The sequence below is a fragment of the Topomyia yanbarensis genome, chromosome 3 (assembly GCF_030247195.1).
Source record: "Topomyia yanbarensis strain Yona2022 chromosome 3, ASM3024719v1, whole genome shotgun sequence".
NCBI lineage: Eukaryota > Metazoa > Arthropoda > Insecta > Diptera > Culicidae > Topomyia > Topomyia yanbarensis.
The window spans coordinates 28,702,990-28,729,963 of record NC_080672.1 but is presented as its reverse complement, the minus strand read 5'-3'; the positions used below and the strand labels follow the sequence as shown (position 1 = coordinate 28,729,963).

The 26,974-nt window shown below is 40.4% G+C and overlaps 2 protein-coding genes across 6 annotated transcripts in view; one reads left to right on the top strand and one right to left on the bottom strand.

Annotated features, from left to right (window-relative positions):
- LOC131687228 (lysophosphatidylserine lipase ABHD12) overlaps positions 1–6,019 on the top strand; it is a 28,779-nt gene extending 22,760 nt beyond the window's left edge. For all 5 annotated transcript variants that reach the window (XM_058971300.1, XM_058971299.1, XM_058971298.1 and 2 more), the window contains 3 exons: positions 4,646–5,191; positions 5,256–5,417; positions 5,474–6,019. In XM_058971300.1, coding sequence (XP_058827283.1) covers positions 4,646–5,191; positions 5,256–5,417; positions 5,474–5,638 — 873 coding nt within the window. In that variant the 3' untranslated portion in view covers positions 5,639–6,019. The remainder of the gene's footprint in view (positions 1–4,645; positions 5,192–5,255; positions 5,418–5,473) is intronic.
- A 12,676-nt stretch (positions 6,020–18,695) lies between these two features.
- The window catches only part of LOC131687224 (tyrosine-protein kinase-like otk), a 145,209-nt gene continuing 136,930 nt past the window's right edge, over positions 18,696–26,974 (bottom strand). The window contains exons 8-12 of the mRNA XM_058971290.1: positions 22,436–22,993; positions 21,567–22,372; positions 21,243–21,415; positions 20,850–21,186; positions 18,696–20,778 (exon numbers count right to left, since the gene is read on the bottom strand). Coding sequence (XP_058827273.1) covers positions 20,662–20,778; positions 20,850–21,186; positions 21,243–21,415; positions 21,567–22,372; positions 22,436–22,993 — 1,991 coding nt within the window. The 3' untranslated portion in view covers positions 18,696–20,661. The remainder of the gene's footprint in view (positions 20,779–20,849; positions 21,187–21,242; positions 21,416–21,566; positions 22,373–22,435; positions 22,994–26,974) is intronic.

Sequence of the window (26,974 nt, the reverse complement as noted above, 5' to 3'; positions counted from 1 at the left end):
GAGAGGGTAACAGTGGATCAGCAGGAACTATGAAACATTCGCAATAAAATCACAATGCATGATCGGAATCGTCTAATTCCCTCATATTTCACAATTTCTAATTCTTTACACGTGTTGCTATATTTTGGAAGAGATCTGATAACTCTATCTCTTTTAATGGATATTTGTTTGTTTTGTGATAGCCAGAGTAAATTTGCAATGATAAACATTATTCCATCTTTATGAATTACCATTCATTGAATAAATGTTTAGTCTATTGCTATTTATAGCAAATTTTATGCTCAACATTTGCCGCGAACAAAGTTTTTTGGTAACTACTCATGGTTCTGTGTGATTTCACAATTTTCATGAATAGACCCATTGGGTAACTGTGAAATGATGGCGTATGGGGAACAGTGATTTTTGTTTGTTTTTGTGGTCTATCTCAAAATGTCAATGGGTTCCGATTTTCCACACTAAATACTACTCATATAGTGCAAAATTAGTAAATTTGGCCAAATTTTGTAGAAATTGTCTCTTATTTCAGGATTGCAGCTAATATGCATATATGGTGGTTCGATGTTACGCGATAATATAGTGGATTCTTTCGTAAACAAACGATTTTCGCCTCAATATAACTTTAATTCAAAGCGTTAGGATCATTCTTCGTCAAAACAAAAGAATAAAATTTATAAGTAGAATATTTCACTATAGACGACATCGTGTTTCATAGTTCCTACCCATGGGGCACACTGATACATTTTACCACCAACTGTTTATTATCCAAAAAATGTTATTTCCCGTGAATTTTACCAGCTGAAAAAAATATATGTATTAGTTAACAACATAGTGGCACTATGTATCACTTTTGATTACACAAATAACATGTATTATCATCAAAATTAAATTGTAGAAAAAATGTGTTTCATTGTTACCCTCTCTCCCCTATGTTGGGACTTTGCTATTGATACCTCGTGGCGTGGCAGAGGAGTGAAGAGTGAGCATTAGAGTGGGACATGGTTATATGAAAAAAATAAAATTAGGCTCCGAGTAACTTTTTGGGTTCCATTAAGCTCCCAGAACTACTCTGCAAATTTTTAGCTCGATAGGTGAAACTATATTTTTGCGCCCACTGTTTAAAGTTTACATGGGATTTCTTATGGGGAAATTGTCTTTTGCAAATTAATTCTTCCAAGAGTCGCCCGTTATCTCCTAAAAATAAGTAGATGTCTGATTTTTATAGGAAATTTGTCAAGGAAACAAAGTCTAGAAGACTGCAAAACGATCTGATACTTGTGGAAAAAGTTATTAAGCAAAAACCGATTGATGCCCTGAAGATTGATGAAAATTTCACTTTATATAGCATCACTGCTTTTGACGATCTAACTATATACAAAAATTTTAACTTTCTCTTATTATGAACAAAAGAAGCCTCAATTTATCCCTCAAAACCTTTCGAAGTGGCCAAATACTATAAATAAACGATTTAGACACATTAAGAGAGAATTAAAACAAAATTACGTATAATTGGACAACCAACAGCAGTGGTGCTAGAAAAAATGAATATTTTATCAATCGTCAGAGCATCAATCGGTTTCTGCTTAATAACTTTTTTCTCAAGCGTCAGATCGTTTCGTGGTTTTCGAGACTTTGTTTCTTTGTTAAATTTCCTATAAAAGCCACGTAACGATTTATTTTTAAGAAGTAATGGGCGACTTCTGGAGAAATTATTTTGTAAAAGTTCTTTTTCCCATACAAAATCCCATGTAAACGTTAAACAGTGGGCGCAAAAATATAGTTTCACCGATCGAGCTAAGAATTTCCACAGTTGTTCTAGGACCCAAATGGAGCTGGAATCTAATTTTTGTCCCACCCTAGTGAGCATCCAAGTCAGCCTCACATGGTATGATAGGGGTGAGCACAAATGTAAGCCTCACAAGGTACGTAAAAGGTGATATTTATATATTTTTCCATGATATAATATCTTATTTTGATATAATTTTTGATATTAATTTCTGATCGGGTTTGTTACCTACTTATACCATGGTCGAAATAATGTACAATGTGGATTTAGGGCCAAGTTCTCCCTGGAGACACCCTGGCTTGGCGACGAGCCCTGACTTGGGACTCTCCTGAATTTGGACTGTACTATGTATTCGCGCGGTCACGGGTCGATCATGTCCGGAAGTCTCTACCCCACGGCCGCACGACTATAGAACCGAAGTTATACACGCGAAGCTGCATACACACCGTCACACGCGACATACATAGGTCCACCATCACACGCGATATACATATCGAATACGCTACCATACATGCAAATACGGTCGTCCAAGCATCAAGATGTCCAAAATCTCGAAAAACGCAAAAGTGATATGTAAGAACGCACTCTCTTCTGGCATCTGAGTCGTACACCAAAAATTAAGTATCAAATTCACGGTCCGCGCGCGATCATCTAAGAACACACCCGAATGGAAACACGGTTTATAAAACCGAATTTATACATGCGAAGTTACATACACGCTAGCATACGCAACATACAAACGCCCACGCGATCGAATACGGATAAACGCTCGAGCCCCTCACGATGATGCACGCGATCGGGACGTCCCTGTGCCCGCACATATCAGTACCGTATAAAAAATGTTTAGAATCACAACCCGCAGCAATTGATCTCGTCTGCAATTGTAGTGAGTTATTCTGACGGGTAGCCCTTCCGAGACCCTAGCTCTAGAGCTCCAGTAAAACAACTCTCGAAACAACATCCACACACTATTACGCAATTAGTGAGCACCCACGCCAACGCAGACTGGTATGTACCCCTGGACTCTAACGCTAAAACTCACACATTCCACGCACACACCACCACAGTAGGACTCACAATTAGGCATACACATTCAAAGTCACACGCAATAATTACAGGTATTCGTCTGGCAAGCGTGGGAAGTACATCTTAAACTCAGAACTTATCATTTCAATGATGGCCTTGGATCTGCGTTGCCTGTGTTCAAGGCGCCATAGCTTCGTCCGTCAGGCCAAGGATGTATTAAACCCAATAGCCACCACCCTCAGTTTTTGGCGAGCTCGTGTGGTAGTTTTGCACTAATTTTGATAAACAAGCACTAAATCCAATAAGGCGAAGTTGCTTTTTTGGATGTTTTTTTAACTCTTGGGGTTCGATAGGTCACTATTTGAGGTTAAAAATCAGGTATTCAACTTTTATTTGAAGAGTATGAATACTGCAGATTATTTAAAAGTTAACGCAAAAAAATAAATGCCATCCATTTACTTCAGTCAAGTAAGAAAATAAAGAAGTGGCAAATGATGTGAAACATTATGAAACGGCGGAAGGAAATGTTGAAAAACCAGGTGCATCTGGTTTTATAGATGCGAATGACTTTTTCGGTGTCCTCGTCGTCGCCAGAATGTGGAATGGAAGTTGTGCATTCCGGCTCACGTGGTTGTTCAGTTGTGGAACGACCGTATTTGCGCTTCGGAGCAGTTTTTTGGATTCCTTTTTCTTCTTTTTTTCGATTATGTTTTTTCGATTATCTACATCAACGACACCTTAAATTATTATATTGTTAGCTCACGCAAAATATCTAACCCGCTTTCATTGATGACGAGCACTTTTCTTTCACATGAGCGCCTAATGTTTCGAGCGAAACCTTGAATTGTTTAGAGGCTGATCGAACACTGCCGCTATCTTGAACAGATTCAGTTGCATTATTTATACGAAATTATGCACAATTTTTCTGTCATAACCTGCCCTCTGACGACTGACCTATCGTGCCCCCAAGCCTATGTTTCATGTTTGTATTGTTGCTAAAACTGGTAAAGAAAATCCTAACGCAAATGTACCCAGACTGGGAGTTGTATAACAGACAATTCGATGCAATCGACCTGCAAGACGTTGAACTAGATGCTTCCAGCAATCACCGAAAAGGGGAGCGGATAGTGGAAGGAAAACCCACTTTGTGGTCGAATTAGTGAAACTCTCCTCCATCTGCTTTTTTATCACTTCGATTTCTTCTCTTAGTTCCGTGTTGGCTCCCCAAAAAATGGTTCGTTGTCAAAGCTAATTTCTGTTGGTGATCCACGTTGTGTAACAAAAATGACGAACGGGATTCCGTAGACAGTGAATGGACGTTTGACCTGAATGGGTCCGAAGTAGTCCAAGAAGATATAAGAGAGATGACGCACCTGTGCAGTGTAACGAGAGACTGGTAGGGGGCTATTATTGGAAAATCCATGACTTCTTTCGGTAGCCAAAGTTGATGTAATATTCTTTACGCTTCGCTCTCCGCTTCGATGCTTATGACCCTGGCTTGTGGTTGATTAGGTTCACCGATCGGTCGCAGAAGGGCTCGTGAGACCGATTGCCAATTCTTTATCTCAAACTCTCCGCAAGCATGTACTTCTTTCTAGAGTACTTCTAGAGTAGCCTTGATGGCTTCCACTTTCGCGTTGAAACCACGGAGGTAGTCATAGAAATAGAATCCTACGTAGTCAAATCATTCTGAAGTTAAGACCGTGAGGTTCCACAGTCTATATCTTGTACACAAAAACTTCATAATACTTCCTCACGAAATATATTCTTATACAAAAATTTAATTAACTAATAATAATAAATACCTAACTGATGTAATAAATACAAATCTTTCAGCTTACTCTATCCAACATGACGGCCCCGGAAGTGGTAAGAGCCAGCATTGATCCCCTTTCCAATAAGGACACTTCCAAATACCGAGAGATTGAAAATATCCTCCGCCGAGACAATCTGGATCTGACGGATGAAACTACACAAAAGGCCCTGTTCGAGCAAGCACTAAAGGCAACCACCAACGATATAGTGCTGTACTTGCACGGAAACACTGCTTCCCGGGGTGCCTCACATCGGGTCGATTTGTACAAACTGCTACGAAGCCTTAACTACCATGTGATAACGCTGGACTACCGCGGGTACGGTGATTCGGCAAATATTTCCCCAACCGAGCGAGGCGTCGTGTACGATGCGCTCGCCGTTTATCAGTATATTACTAGCATTAGTACCAACCCGGTGTATCTGTGGGGTCATTCACTGGGTACGGGTGTGGCGACACATTTGCTCTCGCTGCTGACTGATATGAGCTTGCCTGGGCCGAGGGCACTAGTCCTGGAGAGCCCATTTAACAACATCCGGGAGGAAATTTATTCTCATCCATTTTCCAAGGTAAGCTGTGTGTTCTCTTTTACTCATGTGTTAGTACTCCATAACGAGTAATGGTAAATTTCAGCTCTATCGTCATCTTCCATGGTTTGACTTTATGATCTCCAGTCCGATGTATGCTAACCAGCTGAGGTTCGAGTCGGATCAGCACATTTCCGAGTTCAGACAACCGGTGCTGATATTGCATGCCGAGGATGATCACGTGGTTCCATTCAAATTAGGTTATAAGGTAGGAAGTATTCGTTTTTCAACGACACATTTCTCACGGCTATTTTTTGCGTACAGCTCTACCGTGTCGCACTTGACACACGTGGGAAATCGTGGGGTCCAATCGAATTTCATCGGTTTGAGAAGAGCAGCCATTATGGGCATCGGTATATCTGCCGCGCACCGAATCTGCCGGATATTGTGATTAAATTTTTCCGTACCTATCGAGATGAAGTTTACTAACTGGTTCGAGAAGGTGAGTGCCAAAATAGAATCAGTTGACATTCGTGATGCTATCGAACCAATAACAGTAGTAGTGATACTATCTATCAATAAGACTAGGAATTGATTTCTCCAGAACTCATTGATAATAATATTGATAGTTGGGAATATTTATGACTGCATGTTTATCCTCTACGGAAAATCCATGATAGAAATAATCCTTCGGAGTGTAGTTTACAAATACGAATATGGTCTAAAATAGTATGTTACCGTTACCAAATTTTCGACTCTTACTTCGTAGAATAGTACCGTTTTAGAGAGATTTTTGGGCGGCCTTTTCGTTGGTTCCGTTTTTCTAGGAAACCCGTTCGCTGATGTATTAATAAAACGTAAAACTCGATAGTTGGGTTTAGATTTTTTTTCGAAGATGACATACAGCCTTGTCTATTACAAAATTGAACTAACGTTACTATATGGGAATATGTGCAATGGTAAACCGTAAGCACCAATTAACATACCTAGTACGGCGCTGTTTTGGAGTGGACGGATCGTTAAACTATCAACAGTATTCATATCACTGATGAATGTGGGGAGAGCTACAATTAACTTTGAACAAGCATTCGCCTTATTTGCAAGCGTGTGTAGATCACAAACTTGACTCGGAAAGGACATCGTGAAATAGTTGGGAGTGAACCACAGTTAGGTTTTCTAGTAGAGGTACGACGGTTAACATGCTGATGCTAGTACAAAAATGGTAACTTTCAAAGATGAAAACTGCAATAGGGTGACAATAATTTCTACGAAAAAAAATCTCGCATCCTACACACCACCCATGGTGTCGTTCCTAATCATGAAAAAATGACACTGTCCAAATTTGAGCGAAATCGGTTATCCCTAACCCCTTCCCCAAGGAGCTTAAAGTGTGTATGGGATTTTTGACCAAAATGTATGGAGAAACACTCGTAATTCACAAAACTAACTGTAAATGCTGTAAACTTCCGAACACGGACCTAGGAAGGAGATATGCTGAAAAAAATCGTCGAATCCTGTAAGACAGGAAGAACTCAAATATCTCTGAAACAACGCATTGATAGAAAGTATTAATATTCCGCAAAGTTATAGAGAAATAAATGGACTTTCAGCCAAGCAATTCAAAAGAAATTCTTCTATCCGTACAACGATAAAAGATAGGGCAGTTTGATGTTCTACGAAGTTATAGAGTACTAAAAACTTTCTTTTCGCATTTCGAAAATCCAAAATTCAGTCGCCAGTTAGCAAAACTAAGGTACAATGCCTATCTGTACAATGGTAAAAGATGGCGCAATCTGATGTTTTACCAAGTGATGGAGTATTCAAAAAGTTTTCGTGTCTTATTATAAAAATTGGAATTAAATCGCATGGTGACGCTATTAACATAACATTCATTTTTTTCTTGCGACAATCGCTGAAACGATGAGTATGAATATATTTTGATATTCCGTTTGAGAGTTTCCTTATTTTCCCGCGTATCTCTTTTACGCAGGAGATTTTTTCTTTTCCATAACATGTTACAAACTAAATAACGTTGTAATAATAATTAATGTTTTTGAATTTCATTGTACACCCAGGTTTTTTTACGCAGTTTTTTACGCGGATTTTCCAATTAACGCGGTTTTTGCAAAAATAAGTCCTTTTGAATGCAAAAGACTTAGATATTTTTCTGAAAAAAAATTTCTAAGTCCTTTTAAATGCAAAGAACTTAGAAGAATTTTGGCAGTTTTTATTTTGCCCGGATTTCGCAATTAACACGGTTTTTGCAAAAAATATTCTAAGTCCTTTTGAATGCAAAAGACTTAGAAGATTTTCGGAAAGATGGAAGATTCCTTATGGCCCGCACCCCAACAATATGGTTATTTTCGGAATGGTCTGGAAGAGTAGGTACCAGAAATTGATTTTTGACGCCATTTTGAAATAAAAAATGGCGACTTCCGGTTTAGCGAAATTCGCTATAACCCATTTAATATGGGTATTTTCAGAATGGTATTGACAAGTAGGTGCTAGAAATTTATGTTTGACGCCATTTTTAAATCCAAGATGGCGACATCCGGTTTAGCGGAAATTCCCTACAACCCATGCAATATGGGTATTGTCGGAATGGTCTTAAAGAGTGGGTACCTTTTTATGATTGGCGCCATTTTGAAACTTCCGGTTTAGCGAAATTCGCTATAACCCAATCAATATTGGTATTTTTAGAAGTTGAAGTTGTAGTACAAATAGTTTTAATTAAACAGTTGAATTTACTTAAATTTAAGCAATATGTTTAATTTGAATAAATTTGAACCCCCAACTCACACCACATACGTCTCTTTCTTCACTTTCTTCCATTCTCACCGCACTTTCCTGGATGAACACATAAAAATATTTTGCATTTTGCTGGTTTATGATTAGATCTTACATTTGAGGATGATTTAGATGATTGCCCAAATTTTTCATGCGGGAATTTCGGTAAACCGGAAGTCGCCTTCTAGAATTTTAAAATGACGCCAACCGTTTGTCTGCTACTCGTCAAAACCATTCCGAAAATATTCATGTTGATTGAGTCGTAGAGAATCTCGCTAAGCCGGAAGTCGCCATTTGGGATTTGAAAATGGCACCAAAAATCAATTTTCATGGAAAACCTTACGGGGAAGGTGCAGATTTATTTATTTCTGACACCTAGTCGTCAAGACCATTCCGAAAATACCTATATTGATTGGGTTACAGCGAATTTCGCTAAACAAGAAGTCGACATCTTTGTTTTCAAAATGGCGTCAAAGATCAATTTCTGGCACCTACTCTTCAAAACCATTCCAAAAATACCCATGTTGATTGAGTTATAGCAAATTTCGCTAAACCAGAAGTCGCCATCTTTGATTTCAAAATGGCGTCAAAAATCAATTTTTGGCACCTACTCTTCAATACCATTCCGAGAATACCCATATTGTTGGGGTGTGGGTCATAAGGAGTCTTCCAGACCCGTTTCTTCCATCTTTCCGAAAATCTAAGTCTTTTGCATTCAAAAGGAATTAGAATATTTTTGCAAAAACCGTGTTAATTGCGAGATCCGCGCAAAAAAAGCTTCCAAAAATATTCTAAGTCTTTTGCTGAGCGTTTTTTATGCGAATTTCGAATTAACGCGGTTTTTTACGCGGATTTTCCAATTAACGCGGTTTTTTATGCGGATTTTCCAATTAATGCGGATTTTTCAATTAACGCGGTTTTTTACGCGGATTTTCCAATTAACGCGGATTTTTTTTACGCGGTACGTATCCCCCGCGTAAACAAAACCTGGGTGTAATCCCTTTGATATTTTTTATTCATTCTTTTTATTCATGATGTTTCAACTAACTGTTGACTGACTTTTACAAGTGAGTTAGGTTTAAGAGTAGCAAAAGATAAAAACTAAAGAGGTAGCGGGGACAATTTAATTTAAAATTTTTTCGTTTTAGTATTTTAGAAAAAGTATCCACCACGTCATCCAACTCGTCTAGTTGATTAATTTAATGAAAAATATCCATTACATTTAGTCGCCAAGTTGGAAAGGTAGATTTAAGATTACGATACGCTACCACATTGATGATCAAATCAAGAGGATCGAACAGCCGTGTGGTATCCGTTGGTGGTTGAAATCTCTCGCATTATTTCAGCAAAGAATAGATCCACTGGATTTCTGTTCCCCATATCGTAAGAGGCGACAAACAATACCTGTGCCGTCAAATGGTGAGATCAGAGTTGCAAATTTTCAACAGGTTGTTTTGAACTTGAAGGGGGAACAAATCTCAAATCATGCCCTACTATGTTCAATTCGCTGATGTTGGTTTCAAACAGCGACCTGCTCAATCATTTTACATTCATTTTCAATTTCATTGACACTGTGAATATCTCTCTACTGGGGTATTGACTAGGTTTTTCGACCGAAACTAGTCTGAACATGTTCTTTACTGTTCATGAAAGCTTAAAAACGCAAAACATGTCAACATTTAACCTAAACTGGCCTCTATAGAGCAGATGACAGCTTTTGTTGGTCAATGAAAAAGCATCAATTTGAAATGAAGACGTACGATTCAGGCATGAAAATCATGCCAACTTGAAAGTGAATGATTGAGGGAGGCTTTGAATTTGAATCGGGACTGGGTTCCATTGAACTGAAAGTTGGCATTTGAAAATGGAAATTTGCACCACTGGGTGAGATAACATAGTACAGTAAGGTTTCGATTAAATCACGCCTAGGTATATTGAAGGGCTCAGTGCAAGAACGGCCCAACTGCAAAAAACTTGTTCTGAGATATAACGGAGAATGAAAATAACAGAATTTTTTTTACGATTTATTTGCGACCATTAATTGTTCTGCGCATTTTCTCTCATAAAGCTAAATGGTATAATGCTAGGATAGTTTTGAACATAAATTCAATGTTTTTAGTTTCGTTTATAAATAAATTAAAATCGCTTGAGCCGATCTAGCGTAGACAAAAAAAACGAAATTCCCGAAACATGAACTTAGGCCACTAATTATTATCGAGGAACCTATAAACATCGTTCTGTTCCGCTGTAGTAGATGTGCTTAAATTTTTGTAGAAACTGTGCATAACGTATACGGTACGTATGGGGGCAGCTGCTGCAGGCCTTTGTATTTTTGTGATCTATTGGGCGCCCGGCAGGATACAGAGAGCTTAATGAAATTTCCAGTCTTCCCATATGCACACCGTACACAATATTCGCTCTGGTTCTGTGCTCATATTAAACCCACACTTCGTGTACGAACTCAAACACGCTATTTCGTATCTAAACACGCGCACATGTTCGCCTTCACAACTGAACCCCATGTACGTACACGATGTGTGTACACATCGGTTCGTGGCACCAGTTTTCTCTTTCTCACTCTCATCGTCACTAGCGCTGACTCGTTTTGCCATGTGCGAATCGTTCTCGTGTACACACCCGGTGTACGTACACGAATGTTTGAATTAGAGTTTGCACATCATTCGCTGGAGTTCGATGTTCGGGGCGAACTTGTACATCGGGACGAAGCATGTTTGAAGTTGAGCGCGTGCACGAAATTTTGTACACCGGTACAAAATTGTCCATGTTCTTGGGAAGTCTGGAAATTTCATTCAAGTTATGTGAACGCCGAGTTTTCTCCCTATCTACATTAACCGAACTAAATTAAATTAAACTAAACATTCTCGGTGGATTTTCGACGATTGGCTGAAATTAAGATCTAATTGAAAATCTGGATTAAACTTGGATTTGAAAATCTATTGGAGCGTGAACGAATTTCCATTTTAAACATCACGGCTCTCCCCTGAGTCGATTCGTAGACCGACCAGGACTACTTGCACCAAATTTTAAGCAAATCAGACAAGTCTAGCTACCGGACCAACGTGCCTGAAGTTTGTATGGGATTTTTGAACAATTTACAAGGAGAAAACCCACTAGCTCGCATTTTCGGCGTTAGGTGGCACTGTATGCATAGTATTATCACTATAAGTGAAAATAAGAAAGATAATTTAATTGTCTACAACTTTATCGAAGACTGCTAGTCAATCCGGTTTTGTTAAAAGAAGTTAAAAATTGCGACTTTAAAATCTCATATTTGCGATTCAAAGGAACATTATAAACGAATTACTTTAGCAATATATGCGATGTGTGTCAGTTATAATTACGATGTTTTATACTATTTACACCGTATTTCTTTTCAGTGCCAAAAAAACAAAAAAAACTAAATTAGTTCCAAAACTAATATTGCTATCCGTGGCGTGGTGTTCTTAGCTTCCAAGGTAATGAAGCTGTGCACACATTATTTTTGTATTTGTTCCTCTTATATCCGACATATTTAGTCTTCCATCCAGACTCGAACCTTGAACTTCTTAGTCGTCAAGCGGCACCCTTTTCTCTGATGTATCTCCTACTTATCGGAAATGTCGATTTTTGGCGATGACATTCTTCTTTCATCATATATTTAACCAAATTATTTCGTATAACCGCAATATACTTGCGAATGTCATTACGTGATATAATTCGCTACTTTGTACGAGGAAAATATTGCTTATATATGCATATGTTTGGTCACGATATATCGCTTAACTTCAATTTCATTGTATCTCATATCGCGAGTTAATTTGAATTTTTTTACAGGCAGATACATTACTTACATACCAACCATGATGTAATTACTAACTCTTTTTAGACTGAATATTGCAAAATCAAAACTAAATTATCTGGCGGAATTGGGTGCTTATTATTCTGGTTAACATAAACTTTAAAACTATTTATGAAATATTTGCATGTGGTGTCTTAAAGGGGTATACGCAGAATTCTTTCACAAAATTTGCTAAAATCAATATATTTTCTCGATAGGGCACGACATTAACTGAACTAACTCGTGTATTTGGTAAGTTGTGCTTTAAAAAGTACATTATTTATACATCTGACGTATAGTAAAAGGATTTTTCCTTTCTATCTAATGAACTTACAAAAGTATATCTGTGCAGATATTTCTGGTACAATGACAACTCTGCATTCATATGTCAAAGAGGCCAAATCAAACAAAGGCCTTGTTCGGTATCACCGAAAGGTAACCCCACCAACAAAAACTAGTACCACTTATCACCACCGTCTCTATAAAAGGAGAACCCCTAGCAAGCTTAAGTTTAGTTTGATTTCCACCTCTAACCTGTAAGCATCTTCAGAAAATAAACAGTTAGCAGTATAAGTGTTCTAGTCTTCATTACACCACCAACCATCCAGGTGTGAGCATCGCCGAAAGGGTCCTTTTCAGGACCATAAGAATTAAATTATATTTTCCTACGGCGATTGCTCATTACTATCCAGGACGAAGCATCCACTGGACAATTGGATACCCAGCCAATTTTCAAGCGATAGAGCTTTCTACCAACCGGAACGTTCCCCAAGTTGGAACATAAATTGGTCCTTCGAACCGGATCGACGACTGCTGCCCCTGTGCTGACTCGTTCGTTCCTGTACCTATCGCGTGCGAGAAGACGCCCACTGCGTTGACGTGTAAAAAAACGTGTTCGTTTCTGTGCATACCGAGTGTTGGAAAAGAAGCTTTGCGCTTGGCAGACTTGTTCGAACGTGATTTGCCTGGGTATCAACGACTGCTGCTCCTGTACTGACGTGTCAGAACGTGTTCGTTTTTGTGTACCGAGTGTGCTGGAAGAAACTTTGCATTTTGCTGACGTGTTCGAACGTGATCTTTCCTGGGCACAATATCGCTTGCCGTTAAAGGTTTTCTACGACAGAAAGGTGACGTATTCGCAAAACAATGCCGGTCGATCATTCATTTTTGGTTAACGACGGCGGGAATAAAAATGATAATCCCGATGAGGATAACCAATCCAAAGACGACGAATCCTTCAGAGGTTTTTCGGAACAAGAAGCAACTGCAGAACCGAAGGAACTGGCGGCTCTCTTTCGTCAGCGAGAGCAAGTTAAACAGTGAATCATGAGCATCCAGCGGAACATTGTGCATCAAGGGTAACCGTCTGTAGCGCTGCTGACAGTGATGCAACACAAATTGTCTGCAGCATATCAGGAGTACAATGGATTTCACAGCAAGGTGATGGCGCTAATCCCGGATGCGACTGTGTACCGACAAGCAGAAATTTACCAGGATTTCGAAGACTTTTTTGACCTGGTCTCAACGAATGTAGAGGAGCTACTACTGGTTGCAAGGGACCGAGCAGCCTCAGCAGCGGGTTCAAAACCCCAAGTCATCATCCAACAGCAGCCTCTAAAAGCGCCAATTCCTACGTTTGACGCCATTACCCCAACTGGCCGAAATTCAAGGCCATCTTTTTGGATCTGATGGCCAACTCGAGTGATACTGATGCCATGAAACTGTATCATCTTGACAAGGCTCTCGTTGGTCAAGCAGCCGGAATACTAGACACCAAGGCGCTTAGCGGTAGTTATCAACAAGCCTGGGCCATTCTCACCGAGCGATTCGAAAATTTGCGTGTGATTGTGGAATCACACCTCCGGAGTTTGCTGTTGCTCAAGAAGATGACGTCCGAATCTCACAAAGAGCTGTGATCACTGGTGAACGAGGTTACCCGCGATGTAGAGAGCCTACGCTACCTTAAGCAAGAGATGACCGGTGTGTCGGAGCACATGACCGTGTTCGTGGTTGTGAATGCCCTCGACAAGTCGACACGAAAGGCTTGGGAGTCCACACAACGAAAGGGAGAGCTTCCAAGTTACGAGCAAACCATCAAGTTCCTGACATCCAGAACCGAAATTCTGGAGAACTGTGAAGCCGCGTACCAGTTACAAGTTCCAGCAGCGAATAATCCAAAGCCAACAGACTTATGGCCGAAACCGTCTCAGAAAAGTCATGCAGCCTCAGCAAATCCAACGAAGACCGAACTAGCTGTGACTTTTGCGGCGGTTCCCACCGCAACTTCCAGTGCTCGACCTTCATCTCTTTGTCCACATCCCAGAAGAGAGAGAAGGTGCGAATCGCTGGGCTTTGCTACAACTGCCTACGGAAAGGACACCTCACCAGAAGTTGTTCTTCCACCAAGTCGTGTCGCAAGTGTGAGGCTCGTCACCACACTTTGTTGCACGACGATGTGGCGCCAGTTCCAGAGCGTGACGTCCAACCCAAAGCATCGGTAGTAACCAAAGCGCCTAAACCGCAACCACCATCCATCGAAGAACCGGAAGCAACCACTACGATAGACCACCAAGTGTCTACATCCTTCTCCAGTTATTTCGCCACCAGCGCGAAAACCGTACTACTGCTCACCGCAGTGGTAGATGCCATTGACAAACACGGCCAACCTCATCCTTGTCGCGTCCTCCTTGATAGCGGCTCCCAAGTAAACTTTATTACGGAGAACATGGCCATCCGTTTGGGTGTCAAGAACCAGCGAGCTAACGTTCCCATTACCGGAATCAACGAGTTGCGAAGCCACGCTCGTGACAAGGTGATGGTCAAATTCCGATCCAGAGTGTCTACATTCTTCTGTAATCTCGAGTGTCTGGTCACAGCCAAAGTGACTGGAAAAACCCCACCACCAAGATTGACATCAGTGGATGGCGTCTTCCGGAAGGAATAGTTCTAGCCGATCCAGCGTTCCACACTCCCGACAAGGTGGATATGCTGATCGGTGGAGAGTGGTTCTTCGATATCCTGAAGCCAAGACATCTAAGTCTGTCCGACAAGCTGCCACAGCTGCGAGAAACTCACCTAGGGTGGATCGTGGTCGATGTCCTTAAAGAGTCGTACGTCGCCGACGCTCCAGTGCAGCACTCCAACCTGGTCTCCATCGAAGAAGTCGAAACCATGATGCAGCGGTTCTGGCAAGTCGAACAATTGCCGGATGTCCCCAAGCTCTCCAGAGAAGAAGTAGCCTGCGAATCCCACTTCCTGTCCACATATCCAGGCGAACACGGGCTAGTGAGATCGTTCGATGTGTTCGTCGATGGTTCAACGTATCGCCGTCCTATCAACAAAATACCAAATCAACCGGGGGGAGGATGTTCGGTATCACCGAAAGGTAACCCCACCAACAAAAAATATGGTTCGATGGTTGACCACCAACTTTCGAACACGTCCAGTCGTGCTAACTTTCGCCAATAGAATAACGCTCGAGATCCATCTAAGCGACTGCAACCCTTCGCTCTAGCTCAGAGGCTCAATTACTCTCTTATCGGTTCGTATGATCTATACTCCGAAGCTCCGAAAAAAATGTCCCACATGGGATGCCAGGGGAGTGACAGAGGTACAATAGAGTGGCACGATCGAGAGTGAATCAGGTGATAGGGTGAGCACCCAAGTCAGCCTCACATGGTATGTGTGGGGCGAGCACAAAAGTAAGCCTAGCAAGGAATGAGTAAGGTGAGCACACAAGTCAGCCTCGCAAGGAACGAAAAAGGTGAGCACAAAAGTCAGCCTCATGTGGGAGTGTTTGAGAGTGAATCAAGGTGCAATAGAGAGAGCACCCAAGTAAGCCTCATACAGGACGTATGAACGCGTGAGTGAGAGTGAATGAGTACATTTAGTACAGCCATCCCCCCCGAAGTAATACCGAGAGGTAGTTCCTGGGAGGAACGATGGCAGAGCCCAATGGAGTTTAGTCGGTATTAATGGCAGCGTCACCATTCGAGCCCGACACGCCCCCAGTGCACCCCGTGCGGTAGATTGGACCCTACCAATAGCACGTGTACTGGGCTAGGACGTAAAGGTCTTCTCCATTGTAAAAAAAAAAATACTCCGAAGCTCAATAACCGACGTATGTCGCCGCGAAAAAAACTTTCCTCGTCAGTCGTGCACTGGAACCGATCATACATTCATTCTCTCCATCTCTCACCGCGTCCCAAATATACACACACTAACGTAACCTCGGTTGCTGTAATCACTCATTTGCACGATATACGGGTACTCAGCAACAGCTTTCTCGACTCTCGTTGGCGTTCGCGTAAGGTGTACTCACAACTATTTCCTACCATCGCTCTACCATCTCTATAGAAACGTTTATTGCCTATCGCATGTCTCTCCCGCTCACCAATACAGTCGATTGAACGCTTCCGGCTAGATAGTCTTTTTCTATGTTTGTTAATACACTGCGAAATCGGTTTACAAATTCTATGTTACTTAACTACCCTAAACTGTTATCTACTACAACTAGGTGACGTGACTGTGAGAATAGGGCCCATGATCGTTTATACCTTTTGTCGTGGATTCTAGACAACCATGTTTACCATTAAAATTTATCACGCCTTTGATGAAAGAACGAGCAGAACAGTCACAAATAAAACAACGTATTCTGAGTGCAACATGATTAATCACCAACCCATGCTCTAAAATAGGTAGTAGCTCATCTAGAAATGGATTTAGAAATTCAATAGCACTTTTGGGTTTGCTCGTTCCATAATATATTCCTATGGCCATAGGGGGAGTTACAGGAAACTCGTGTACCCTGAAGAGAATTCGCCAAAACTTTTTAGTACTACTTTTGTGACCTGATAAACCGTTAATGTTAATAGTCGACCCAATTCAAGTAGGAGTTGAGGATTCCTACAATAGATTTCACTGCTGTTTGAGTGATGTGGAACTCCGTGGACTAGTACCGAATGTCAGCAGCTAGATTCGTCCTGTCAGTTCCAAATGTTTGCCTTGTAAATAATCATGCAATATTGAATATAAATAAGTATTATGGCTACTGTTTTGAATTATAACCCGATGTTCATTAACAATGGCTGGTAATTCAATGTTCGTAGATACTTTAAGTAAATTTCGCACTGAATTTTTCAGTGGAAAGCATTGTATTCTGCTTTCCATCAATTTCGGGGTTTTCAATTGTTACATTATTCACAAGTTTCCATTTTTCCTATATCACTGCAGTAATCGACTGTATGTCCCACTTTTTCGAGCTTTTAAAAATCGTTTCTTATTGAAATAATCACACATGTGAAAACTTTCGGAATGGTTGAATTTATTTACACATTGCTACAATGATGCAACATATAATCCGACTTCAAGCGATTATTTATATTGTTATAAACTATCAGTTTGTACGACGTATTACCTACACAATACAGTGTGATAAAGGAAACTGTTGGATCTCACGTATATTGATCAGTTTGAGGAATTCTGACGAGTTTCAGCATACATAACATGAATTCATCTGCATGGTTATGCGATTCTGTGATATTAATCGCAATAAGTTCATGTAATATCATTATATGCGACAAAATATATACATGACCCATACAGATATACGATAATGATTTTAAACAGTTCTTTGTACTCCATGCAACTTTATGCAACTTCTGGTTGCTTGGGCAAAAACGCATTCAACAGTGCTAGCTGGGGGGCAATCGCCGTAGCGCTGCACAGAATGCGGGTTGCGGACTATCAATGTAAGGTTCTGAAAAGTTACTTCCAGAACCGAGTACTGGTCTACGAAACGAACATGGGGCAGAGGTCGATTAGGTATACGGCGGGAGTACCTCAGGACTTCATTCTCGGCCCAACGCTCCGGAATATAATGTACAACGGAGTGTTAACACTGGTACTACCCAGGGGAGTGGAGATCGTCGGCTTTTCAGATGATGTCCTAACGATAACGGGCGAGACCCTTGAGAAGGTGGAGGTGTTGACGACAGAGAAAATAGGCATTGTGAAAACCTGGATGGCTGACGTCAAGTTGCAGCTGGATCACCACAAGACTGAGGTAGTGCTGGTCAGCAACTGTAAAATAATCCAGCGTGTCGAGATCCGCGTCGGGGGACTATCCATTCCATCGATGCGTGCGCTGAAGCACCTGGGTGTGATGGTCGACCATCGGTTAAATTACAACAGCCATGTCGACTATGTATGTGAGAACGCTGCGAGGATAACTAACGCATTGGCAAGGATCATTCCGAATCACGGAGGAGCAAGAGGCAGCACGAGACGTCTCCTAGCGGGTGTTTCATCCTCAATACTGAGGAATGGTGTACCGGCCTGGGCTGCGCGCTGAACTCAAAGCGGAACCGGATGAAGTTGCCAAGCACGTTTCACCTAATGGCTGTTCGTGTCGCGGGTACGTATAGAACGATATCGTCGAAGGCGGTATGCGTAATTGTCGGGATGATTCCCATCTGCATCACTCTCCAGGGACTGGACCGAGTAGACCGCGTCGAACAGCAGTGGGTCCGTGGATAGAGCAGAAGAAAGAGGCGCGACGAAAGCACAACGAACGAAGTAATACCTTGATGTAGTTCCGTGGGGAAGAAGGGCGTAAAAAAGTATGGAGTGTTTTAGTGGTTAGGCGCGAACGTGAGTCCCACACATTGCCAATACACTACAAGCTAGGCTTTTGAAGCTTTGTAAGCATTACTATAAAAAAACAGGCATTTGTCGAATTCGACAAACTGATTAGGGATTAGATTGGCGATATTCAGAGTGATTGCATAACCTTGCTAAATTTTTATCATACGCAAATGGTGTATGTACAGAAACTTTTTTTAACCTGCAATGTATGTCCAAAATCTACCAATTGCAAGGATTGTTTTCGGATCAGCAATCATAAGCTGCCGTTGACTAAGCAGTTTTATTTTATATTCATACCGATCATGTTAGCACAAAATTTGATGCCTATAACTGTCTTGGTGGCGATTCTTCGAAGCACAGTGGGTTATACTAACGGTTAGAAAAATAGCTGCCGGATCTCGATTGCAACTTTCACTTATCCAAAACTGAAAGCCAGCAATCGCGAACACAAGGCAAACTGATTGACAAATTTGACCGTGACAATAACAACAGTACGTGTACGTTCGCTTTTCTTGGCGATTTGCTTTCAACTTTTTATTTCCATGACTAGACAATATTTGTTCTGCTCTCTTCAAACTAAATCTTAAGTACTATCGAAAAAGAATACAACATAAAAAACGTAAGGAAATCTGTTTGCCTTAAAAGTAAACCTTAAGCTTATTTTCATTTCATATGGAAGAAACCGCTTCGAATTGTATATAAACTAAGATATCACTTACTACGGTCTAGCACAAACTGATATGTTACTATGTACAGGAGAGTTTTGTAGTTGTTTTGTTATGATTAAGGACTTGGAAAAAAGCACAATTCTTGTTTCACTTATCCTTACTGAGAATGGAATTTCTACGAACTACAATATGTATATGTGCTAACGTGTTACGTTGAATTAGTGATAAAAATGCAACTTTTCTGGCTTTATGTACTTCACTTTTTACAAATTGTTTTCACGTTGATAGTTGACAAGTTAGATCGATTTTTTGAGGAAAACTTCTTTATGAAATTGTTGGAGGATAAAAAATGGTATTATCTATTTGTTGTGATTTCATTGTAGTGGAAGATTAAAAATAGTGATTAGTAGATGGTGTTGTTGTAGGGCACTACACAGAAAGCTTATAAGGCAAGAATAGCATTTAGTTAAGATTCTTGTTTTGTTGGAACATGCGTGCAAACTGTGGAATATTCATGTTAAACTGTGGTTACAATTTGTTTTGAATGTAGTCAATGTATAGAGTCGAATTTTATATGGTAAGAAAACGTTTCCTAATATAATACGAACATTTCCTTTAAACAATATTCAAAACGAAATAATGGGCTAAGCATTTATTTCCTCCGCTCATTTTGCATAGTTGCCCTGTTCTAGTTCTACACCAGGTATTGATTTTCAATAAATTGTAGAGTTAAGTTGTAAGAACATATAAAATCAATGAAATATTCCCCAACCTTTACTTTTGCTGATAGCCTTACAAATATAAAGCAAATGTCATAAGTTGGACATTCAGAAGCGAATGATTACGGTTGGAATATTCCTTGCTATATCCTATCTCGGTTGGAAGATTGGCAGTTTATTAGTTTTGTCTGGTGGTCGTTTAAATACTCCGTAATATGGAACGATTTTCTGCTGGCTGTACTGGCCATTACAATTATGTGGTAAAAAACTGGTTCAGCTGTTCGAACGACCATTTCTGATATATAAACTACCTCTACTTGAAGTTGTATGAGCTGTATAAATATCGATCAATACAATGTTTATTACTACTTACAGATACAGTAATGCAGTCCGGTTGATAATTTATTGATAAACGTTTGTTTGTTATCTTTGCTAAGCTACATTATTCAATATCAAGTCTTCACTTCTGTGTGTACGGTTTTGTGTTACGGTTGGTTGATGCTATCAATTCGATAAATAGATGGCCCTTATTAAGATTTGTTTTTTTTTGTCACAGACAAAATCATCAAACACTAGCAGTACTTTTTGAACGAATAGTTTTACATCCCCCTTTCTTATGGGAAAGATATAAAATATATATATAAAGGATCTAATACTTTGCTTGCAATAAATACTATAATACAGTTAATAGCAGTAATAAAAAAATGCTTTCTAGCAATAATTGTCGTTGTATAAAGTGTAAGCCGATACCGTCGATGCGGTTAGCGTTGGGCGATTTCTCTAATAATGCATAGAAAAGTTATGATCCTTACTGTCGGCTTAGTTCTGGTACTAGAGGAAGCAATAAGCAGAGGTTCAAACTATCTGTTCCGTAGGTTCTTTTGGGTACTCGCTCTGTAGGCAGTTACCGATAGCGACTACCAGCTGACTGAACGAAGGTCTTTCCTTGGGACTCAACGACCAGCAGGATGTCTGTTGAAATTAGAAAAAAAAAATCAAGCGTGAGTAGGTTTACGGATGGGATTCAGTTCGAAAATGCCTACCAGTATCTTATGCAGCCCCTCGGGTGTTTTCTCGGCCACCTTCCACTCCAGTTTACCACTCTGGGCCTGCGTCACGTATTCCTCATCGGTGAGATCTTTGAAGGGTATCTCGATGGCTTGGGTAAAAAGTTCCCACACTAGCACTGCGAATGCGTAGATGTCACTTTTGATTGAGTAATCGTCATCCTGAATACACTCGGGGGCCATCCACCGTACCGGCATGAGTTGGTTCTTGAATTTGAAATATTCCTTGCTGTATTTGTCGCGACTCAGTGCGGGCATGGAGATTTTAGCCGAAAAATCACTGCTGATGATACAGTTGCGCGTTGCCAGGTCCCTTTTGATAACAAATTTGAGTAATGAGACATTATTGATTCAAATGTGCTTGCTTACCTGTGAATGATTCGGGCCTTGTAAATGGCGTCCATTCCTCGTCCGATTTGATGAGCTAGGGCGAGAATTTGTGGCACGTTCAGTGGTGGAGGCTTGGCAGCGCCTTTGGATTCTACACTGCCGTTGGGTGGTATGCTTGGTGATGTCGCCAACAGGAATTGTTTTAGATCACCCTGCAAAAGGATTGTGAGTTATTGGCGAGTTGTAGAGATTGTCGCAAGTCAGTCCCATGTTCTATGAGATTTCCTATCTATATGGGACTAACTTACGACTGTGGGCATTAAGAACAGTTATCACACCCCATTCGCCTTCAGCATCACTTACCCAGTCCGTATACTCCAACAGCATATAGTGAGGATCCTTATCCCGACACAGACCAAACAGTTTGACCACATTCTTGTGCGATACAGTCCGGAACAAATCCAGCTGCCGGCGGAACTCGGAGCAGCAGTTTTCGTCCTTCACCTTGGTCAGTGCCTTCACCATAACTAGTTTGTAGTCGTTCTCCAGTTTAATCTCGTTCAGTTCCTCGTTGGACGGCTTCTTCGTAATTTTCTCAACCTCGTTGCTTATTTCCGCAGCCTTATCTGCGTGAATTACCTCATCACCTGTCACCGGTTCTCGAGACGCTTCCTCCTTCACTGTAGCCGTTCGACAATCATTTTCCTTGATCTTACCAATGAACACATCTCCAAAGTCACACTTTCCTATTTGCAACATATCGATGACACTGGATCGAGTAACTGACAGTTGATCCAGATAAGAGGTAGAGTTACTTGACTTCTTCGACTTGGTAGAATTTACAGTATCATCACTTTTTTCCTGGCAATCGGCAGTTGAACCATTCTTTTGATTTCCTGCTTTTTTGGAAGACTTTGATTTAGCATCCTGAGAAGACTTCTCCGGAAGACATGGTTCAATTTCACAGTTCTTCATATCAACGTCACCATTTTCCTTAGAGCTCATATTAAGACGAGCTTTCCGAGCTGCTCGCCGATGGCGACACCACAGCATCAGTCCCACTACTAGTATAATGTATGCAAAGGCGACGGACATCGTGATGAGAACGGCTCTAGTAATCAAAAATCCGTCTTCGGAGGTTTCCTCCGGTAGAGGCATACTATCAGCAGCTGTCAAATTGAAAAAAAATCGTTAGAATTTTCATTGCTAAACATAATTTCAGATTAACTTACGTTTCACAACTAGATGAACCTCTTCTCGCTTCAAACCGGCGCTATTACCAATTGTGCACCCATACTTCCCATCATCCTCCAGGTGCACCTCACTCAGCACCAGCGTTCCATTTTCCAGTATTCGAAACCTGTTCTCCTCAGACTGATTCGAACTGTGCAAATACTGCAGATCTTTGTCCCACTGTACCGTCGGTTTGGGATCTCCCGTGGCAACACAATGAATATGAACGGTTCCCATTTCGGCCACCTGCATGGATCCCTCCGGAGCGATCTCGAACTTTGGTGCCACTACGACGTTAACCACGACGGAGGCACTAATTTCTCCCTGACTATTGGATGCGACACACGTGTAGTTTCCCCGGTGGGCTGTTGTTACGGTACGGAAAATAAGTGTTCCATTTACATCGTCCACCGACTCGGGTAGGTCCGTTTTACCGGACTCGGTGATCCAGTGGACCAGTGGCGCTGGTGTTCCCAGAGCTTTACAGTGGATCTTGGCGACGGAGCCCAGTTCGAGATTTTTCGATGTTGGCGGTTTGGGGGTAAAGCGAAGATTAGCTGTTTAGACGAAAATGAAAAGATAAATATTTTTATAGTACACTTATCTTCGATTTTATTGCTCGGATTTTTGCTGACGTGAAGCACAGAAATAACTGATTTAGTTTGCAATGTTCAAAAATAAATACAGAATGCTGCATCTTTCTGTAACCGGTACTTTAGTTCAAAACCGCCACACATCTGGGTGAAGCTGAATACTTAAGCGGTACACCGGAATGGGCCCACCATATGTACGATCTGCAGGATTTTTTTGTTTATTGTGATTATAGAGGTTTTAACCTTAAAGTCATTCGCCTCTTTTCGGGTTAGAGAAATCTCTTTTGGAAAAATCTTAAACCCTATGTGCGGGGCTGTGAATCGAAACCAGGTGGGCTGTGTACAAGGCAATCGATTTACCAACTACGCTATACCCGTGCCCCGGCAGGGAATTGTGTTACATGTAACTCTTTGCTCCGACAGTATTACACATGAAGGGTCTTGTGCCGAACGAGCTCGAACCGTCATTCGATTAATTTAAGTATTTAAACGTTTCGCTATAGATATCGTCACTTATCGAAATTCCAAATCTAAGAAGAGGGCTTGATGAAAAGGTTTTATGGGTATTTGCCAACGATTGAGATGATTTGGATGAGATCGTGAATACAACAAACTGACTCATAATGGAAGCATACGAAGAGGTTTGTTCGCTTCGAGCTGTGTGTACTTTTAGATAAACCCCTTAGTGGAATGCCGAACTTGCTAGATTCAAAAACCTTGGTATCGCAGATGCAGAAACGGTTTGGAGACATTTAGATCGGCTCGCAAAGCTTACAGAAATACTCTTCGATCTTTTGAGTGAAGTTACTGAACATCGTTAATTCAACTTTATAACAAACTCGAAAAAATTGATGCAGTTTGCTTGAAGAGAAAAACATGAAAAAAAAATAGAGTGAACATATAAATGTGGTACAAAAGAGTGACAAAAAAAATATAACCCCCATAGGTCCACACCTGATTCCTAGTCTCACCAGCAGTGTCTTCTCCAAATTTGAACCAAGTCGGACAAGTCCAGCTACCGGACAACCGTGCTTGAAGTGTGACATTCGTACGGTGACTTCCGGAGCAAGAAGTCGATCCTTCCAGTTTGTACGGTTTATAACAATAAAGAATAGTACTAATCCGCTAGGTTATCTTGTGCTTTCTTCGCCTCTTCGAGGTTCTCTTTTTTCTTTTCATGTGTGCGTGTTAACCGTTAGTCCACCAGCAGAGCAGTAGCAGTGCTTCGTCTCTTGTGAGCTGCCTGGATGCCGTTATCAAAGATAAGTACTGCCGTTATAAGCTTAATTGTCCCATGTTCTATGGGATTCCCTATATACATGGGACCAGTGCTGCATTCGGTAACCGTAAACAGAAAACCTTCCTACACAGTCGCAAGTACTCATATTCGACTCTCTTTCCGTATAAGTTCTCGCACTGTGACAGCACCATATAGTGTCAGTCATACTACGTGAGTGCCTTTGCGAAAAAAATGTTCTGTCTTTTCGCTCTTTTGTTCACTCAGTTTGACTGAAGCCTTTCGATGACAGTCAGTTTTGAAAATTATTGTCATTAGGCCAAGCAAAGGGAATTTTAAATTCTGCACGACGCAAGTCTTGAATTCAATATTATAGTTCAAATACATTACCTATTAAACAATTGGTTTGGTTGCTAACCGAAAATTGTTTGAGAAATATTGTCTTTCATTTTCCGTCACCGTTTTGATAGGAGTTATAAGCCACGTAAATTGCTCATTTAATGTCATATTCAATCATATAATATTCATTCTACATTCTATGGGATTCCCTAATAACATAAAACTAACTTCTGTTTATTCACAGTCTAGAGCACCCAAACACAGTAGGCAGGGTTAAAATGCAAGGAAATCAAAAGAAATATATGTTGTGTTTTGATCATGTTGATGTGTTCGGTTAGTTAAAAATATGCTCTGTCTGTTGATAAATATTTCTGCAGTAAACCAGGTCAAAAAACAATATGCATTACTACCAATTCAGGAGCATATAAGCTATAAGTAACTTTCAAGTTCATCTATCAGCATGTTCAAGTTTAACTATCAGTATGTACTATGATTTTGATCGAATTTAAGGCAATTGCGAAGGGTCAATAAGCACTGGCTAGTGATTGAATCGTATATGGTGATTATTTAGTGAATAAAAACTACGCTTGTTGAATTCGCGTGGTAGACAAAAAGGAAAGAGAAATTATCATTGTGTGTTGTCACTTGACTCGGCTGTCTACGCCCCGTCATTTTTTTTCTCACTCTCCCTCGTCTCTGTTGTTGGTACTCACTATGCTCAGTTTCGGTTGCTCAAGTTATCTCAACTGAAAAAGACGATCATTTTGATTTGTGACTGAAGCTTTGGGTACATTTTGAAGAAAAAGTGATGATCATGATTTTGTGCAACTCTGCATGGGACAATTATGCGTAGAACGGCAGAGTACTGCTATTATTTTACGTCCCCCTTTCTTGGTTCTCCTAACGTGAACTGTGCAATAGGCCCGTGTAAAAATTCCCCTGACAGTGGTTCATCGCAAGATAAGATGGATGCAGAGCCGTAGCGGGGTCTTCTGGCGCCCTTGGCGGAGTCTCAGTTTTGCGCCCCTTAGTGTTTAAATGAATCTCGTACTCGTGCTCATCTTAATTTTCGACACCAGTAAGCACTGGAGCTATCTGTTCCCAAATTTGGAAACTATTAAAACACTTTATTCTATACTAGCAACTGTTAAACTACTAAAACCACAAACCACAACTGTTTGATTTAGACGTATCGAATTTTCGAATTCTTCGCACACGCAATTAACCGTTTCGTGCAAAGATAATTTTTCACTGAGGTGCATTTTGAACATCAGCTGATAGCACTCGAGAGTCATTCAGTTTATTTTCTTGACTGTCGCTTTCGTATTTGCCAATGCGAGTATATTGTAAATTACTGATTGCTTTGACTTTTTTTCAGTTTGCGGATGGCGGTCGGGAAATCATCTTCCTTGTTTTCTCTTATATTGTTGGCGTTGCTGGTAGCATTTTCTATTACGTTGGAAGACGGTTGGGCTTATTTAGCTTCTATTGATAGTTTAGTAGGTGCTACTGTTTGCAAATTTGGTAAAAAGCACATTCATTTGAAAGGGCCTAAAAACTCAGAGAAAATCGAGGGTTTTGCATGTCAACTTCGTGTCTTCAGAAACTAAAACTTAACCAAAACGCCAGATTGACGCTAGTCCAAATTGAGAAACACAGAGAAGAATACATCTAAACGTCTTCTAACATTCGATGTACCGAAAGAGAAGAAGTTCATCATCAAACAGAACTACTTCTCTGGCGGGACATTGAAAGATCGAAGTATTTTAGGTGCGTCCCTAATTAATGTTTCGTAATTTCTGGGTTACCAATTATACAAAATAATCTGAATTTATACAGATTTTGTATCCATTTTCGGATAAAGAATGTGTAGTACAGATGTACAGATTTTTCGTTGGGAACAGATTGATACAGATGTTTGAGATATAATGATATCAAAGCGATATGCCGAGAAATGCGATTTTTAGTTTCAGTGAAACTTTCGCCATATTCGATTGATATCTGAAATTAGACCAATATTTTCTAGTTGCTTTCATTTTTGAGGGTTGAGGCGGGAGGGTTTAGTTGGGCAGAATAATCCTAGCTAAATTGTGCTCTTACGAAAACTAGATTTAATATTTTTGTTCATAAATTCGATACTTCTATTCTCAATATGTTGAATATATGAAAACAATGAAAGCAACAAGTTATATCGATTCTGTTATTTTTAAATCGCCTATTTATTAGGTCTCAAATATTACTTGATAATGAACGAAAACATCAATGACTAAAAATATTAATATATGCGGACAAATCTATATTTAGCGGTAAAATGTTCTTAAAAATTCAAAACATCTTTATCCCTCAAAAATTTTCAAAAATTTATTTAT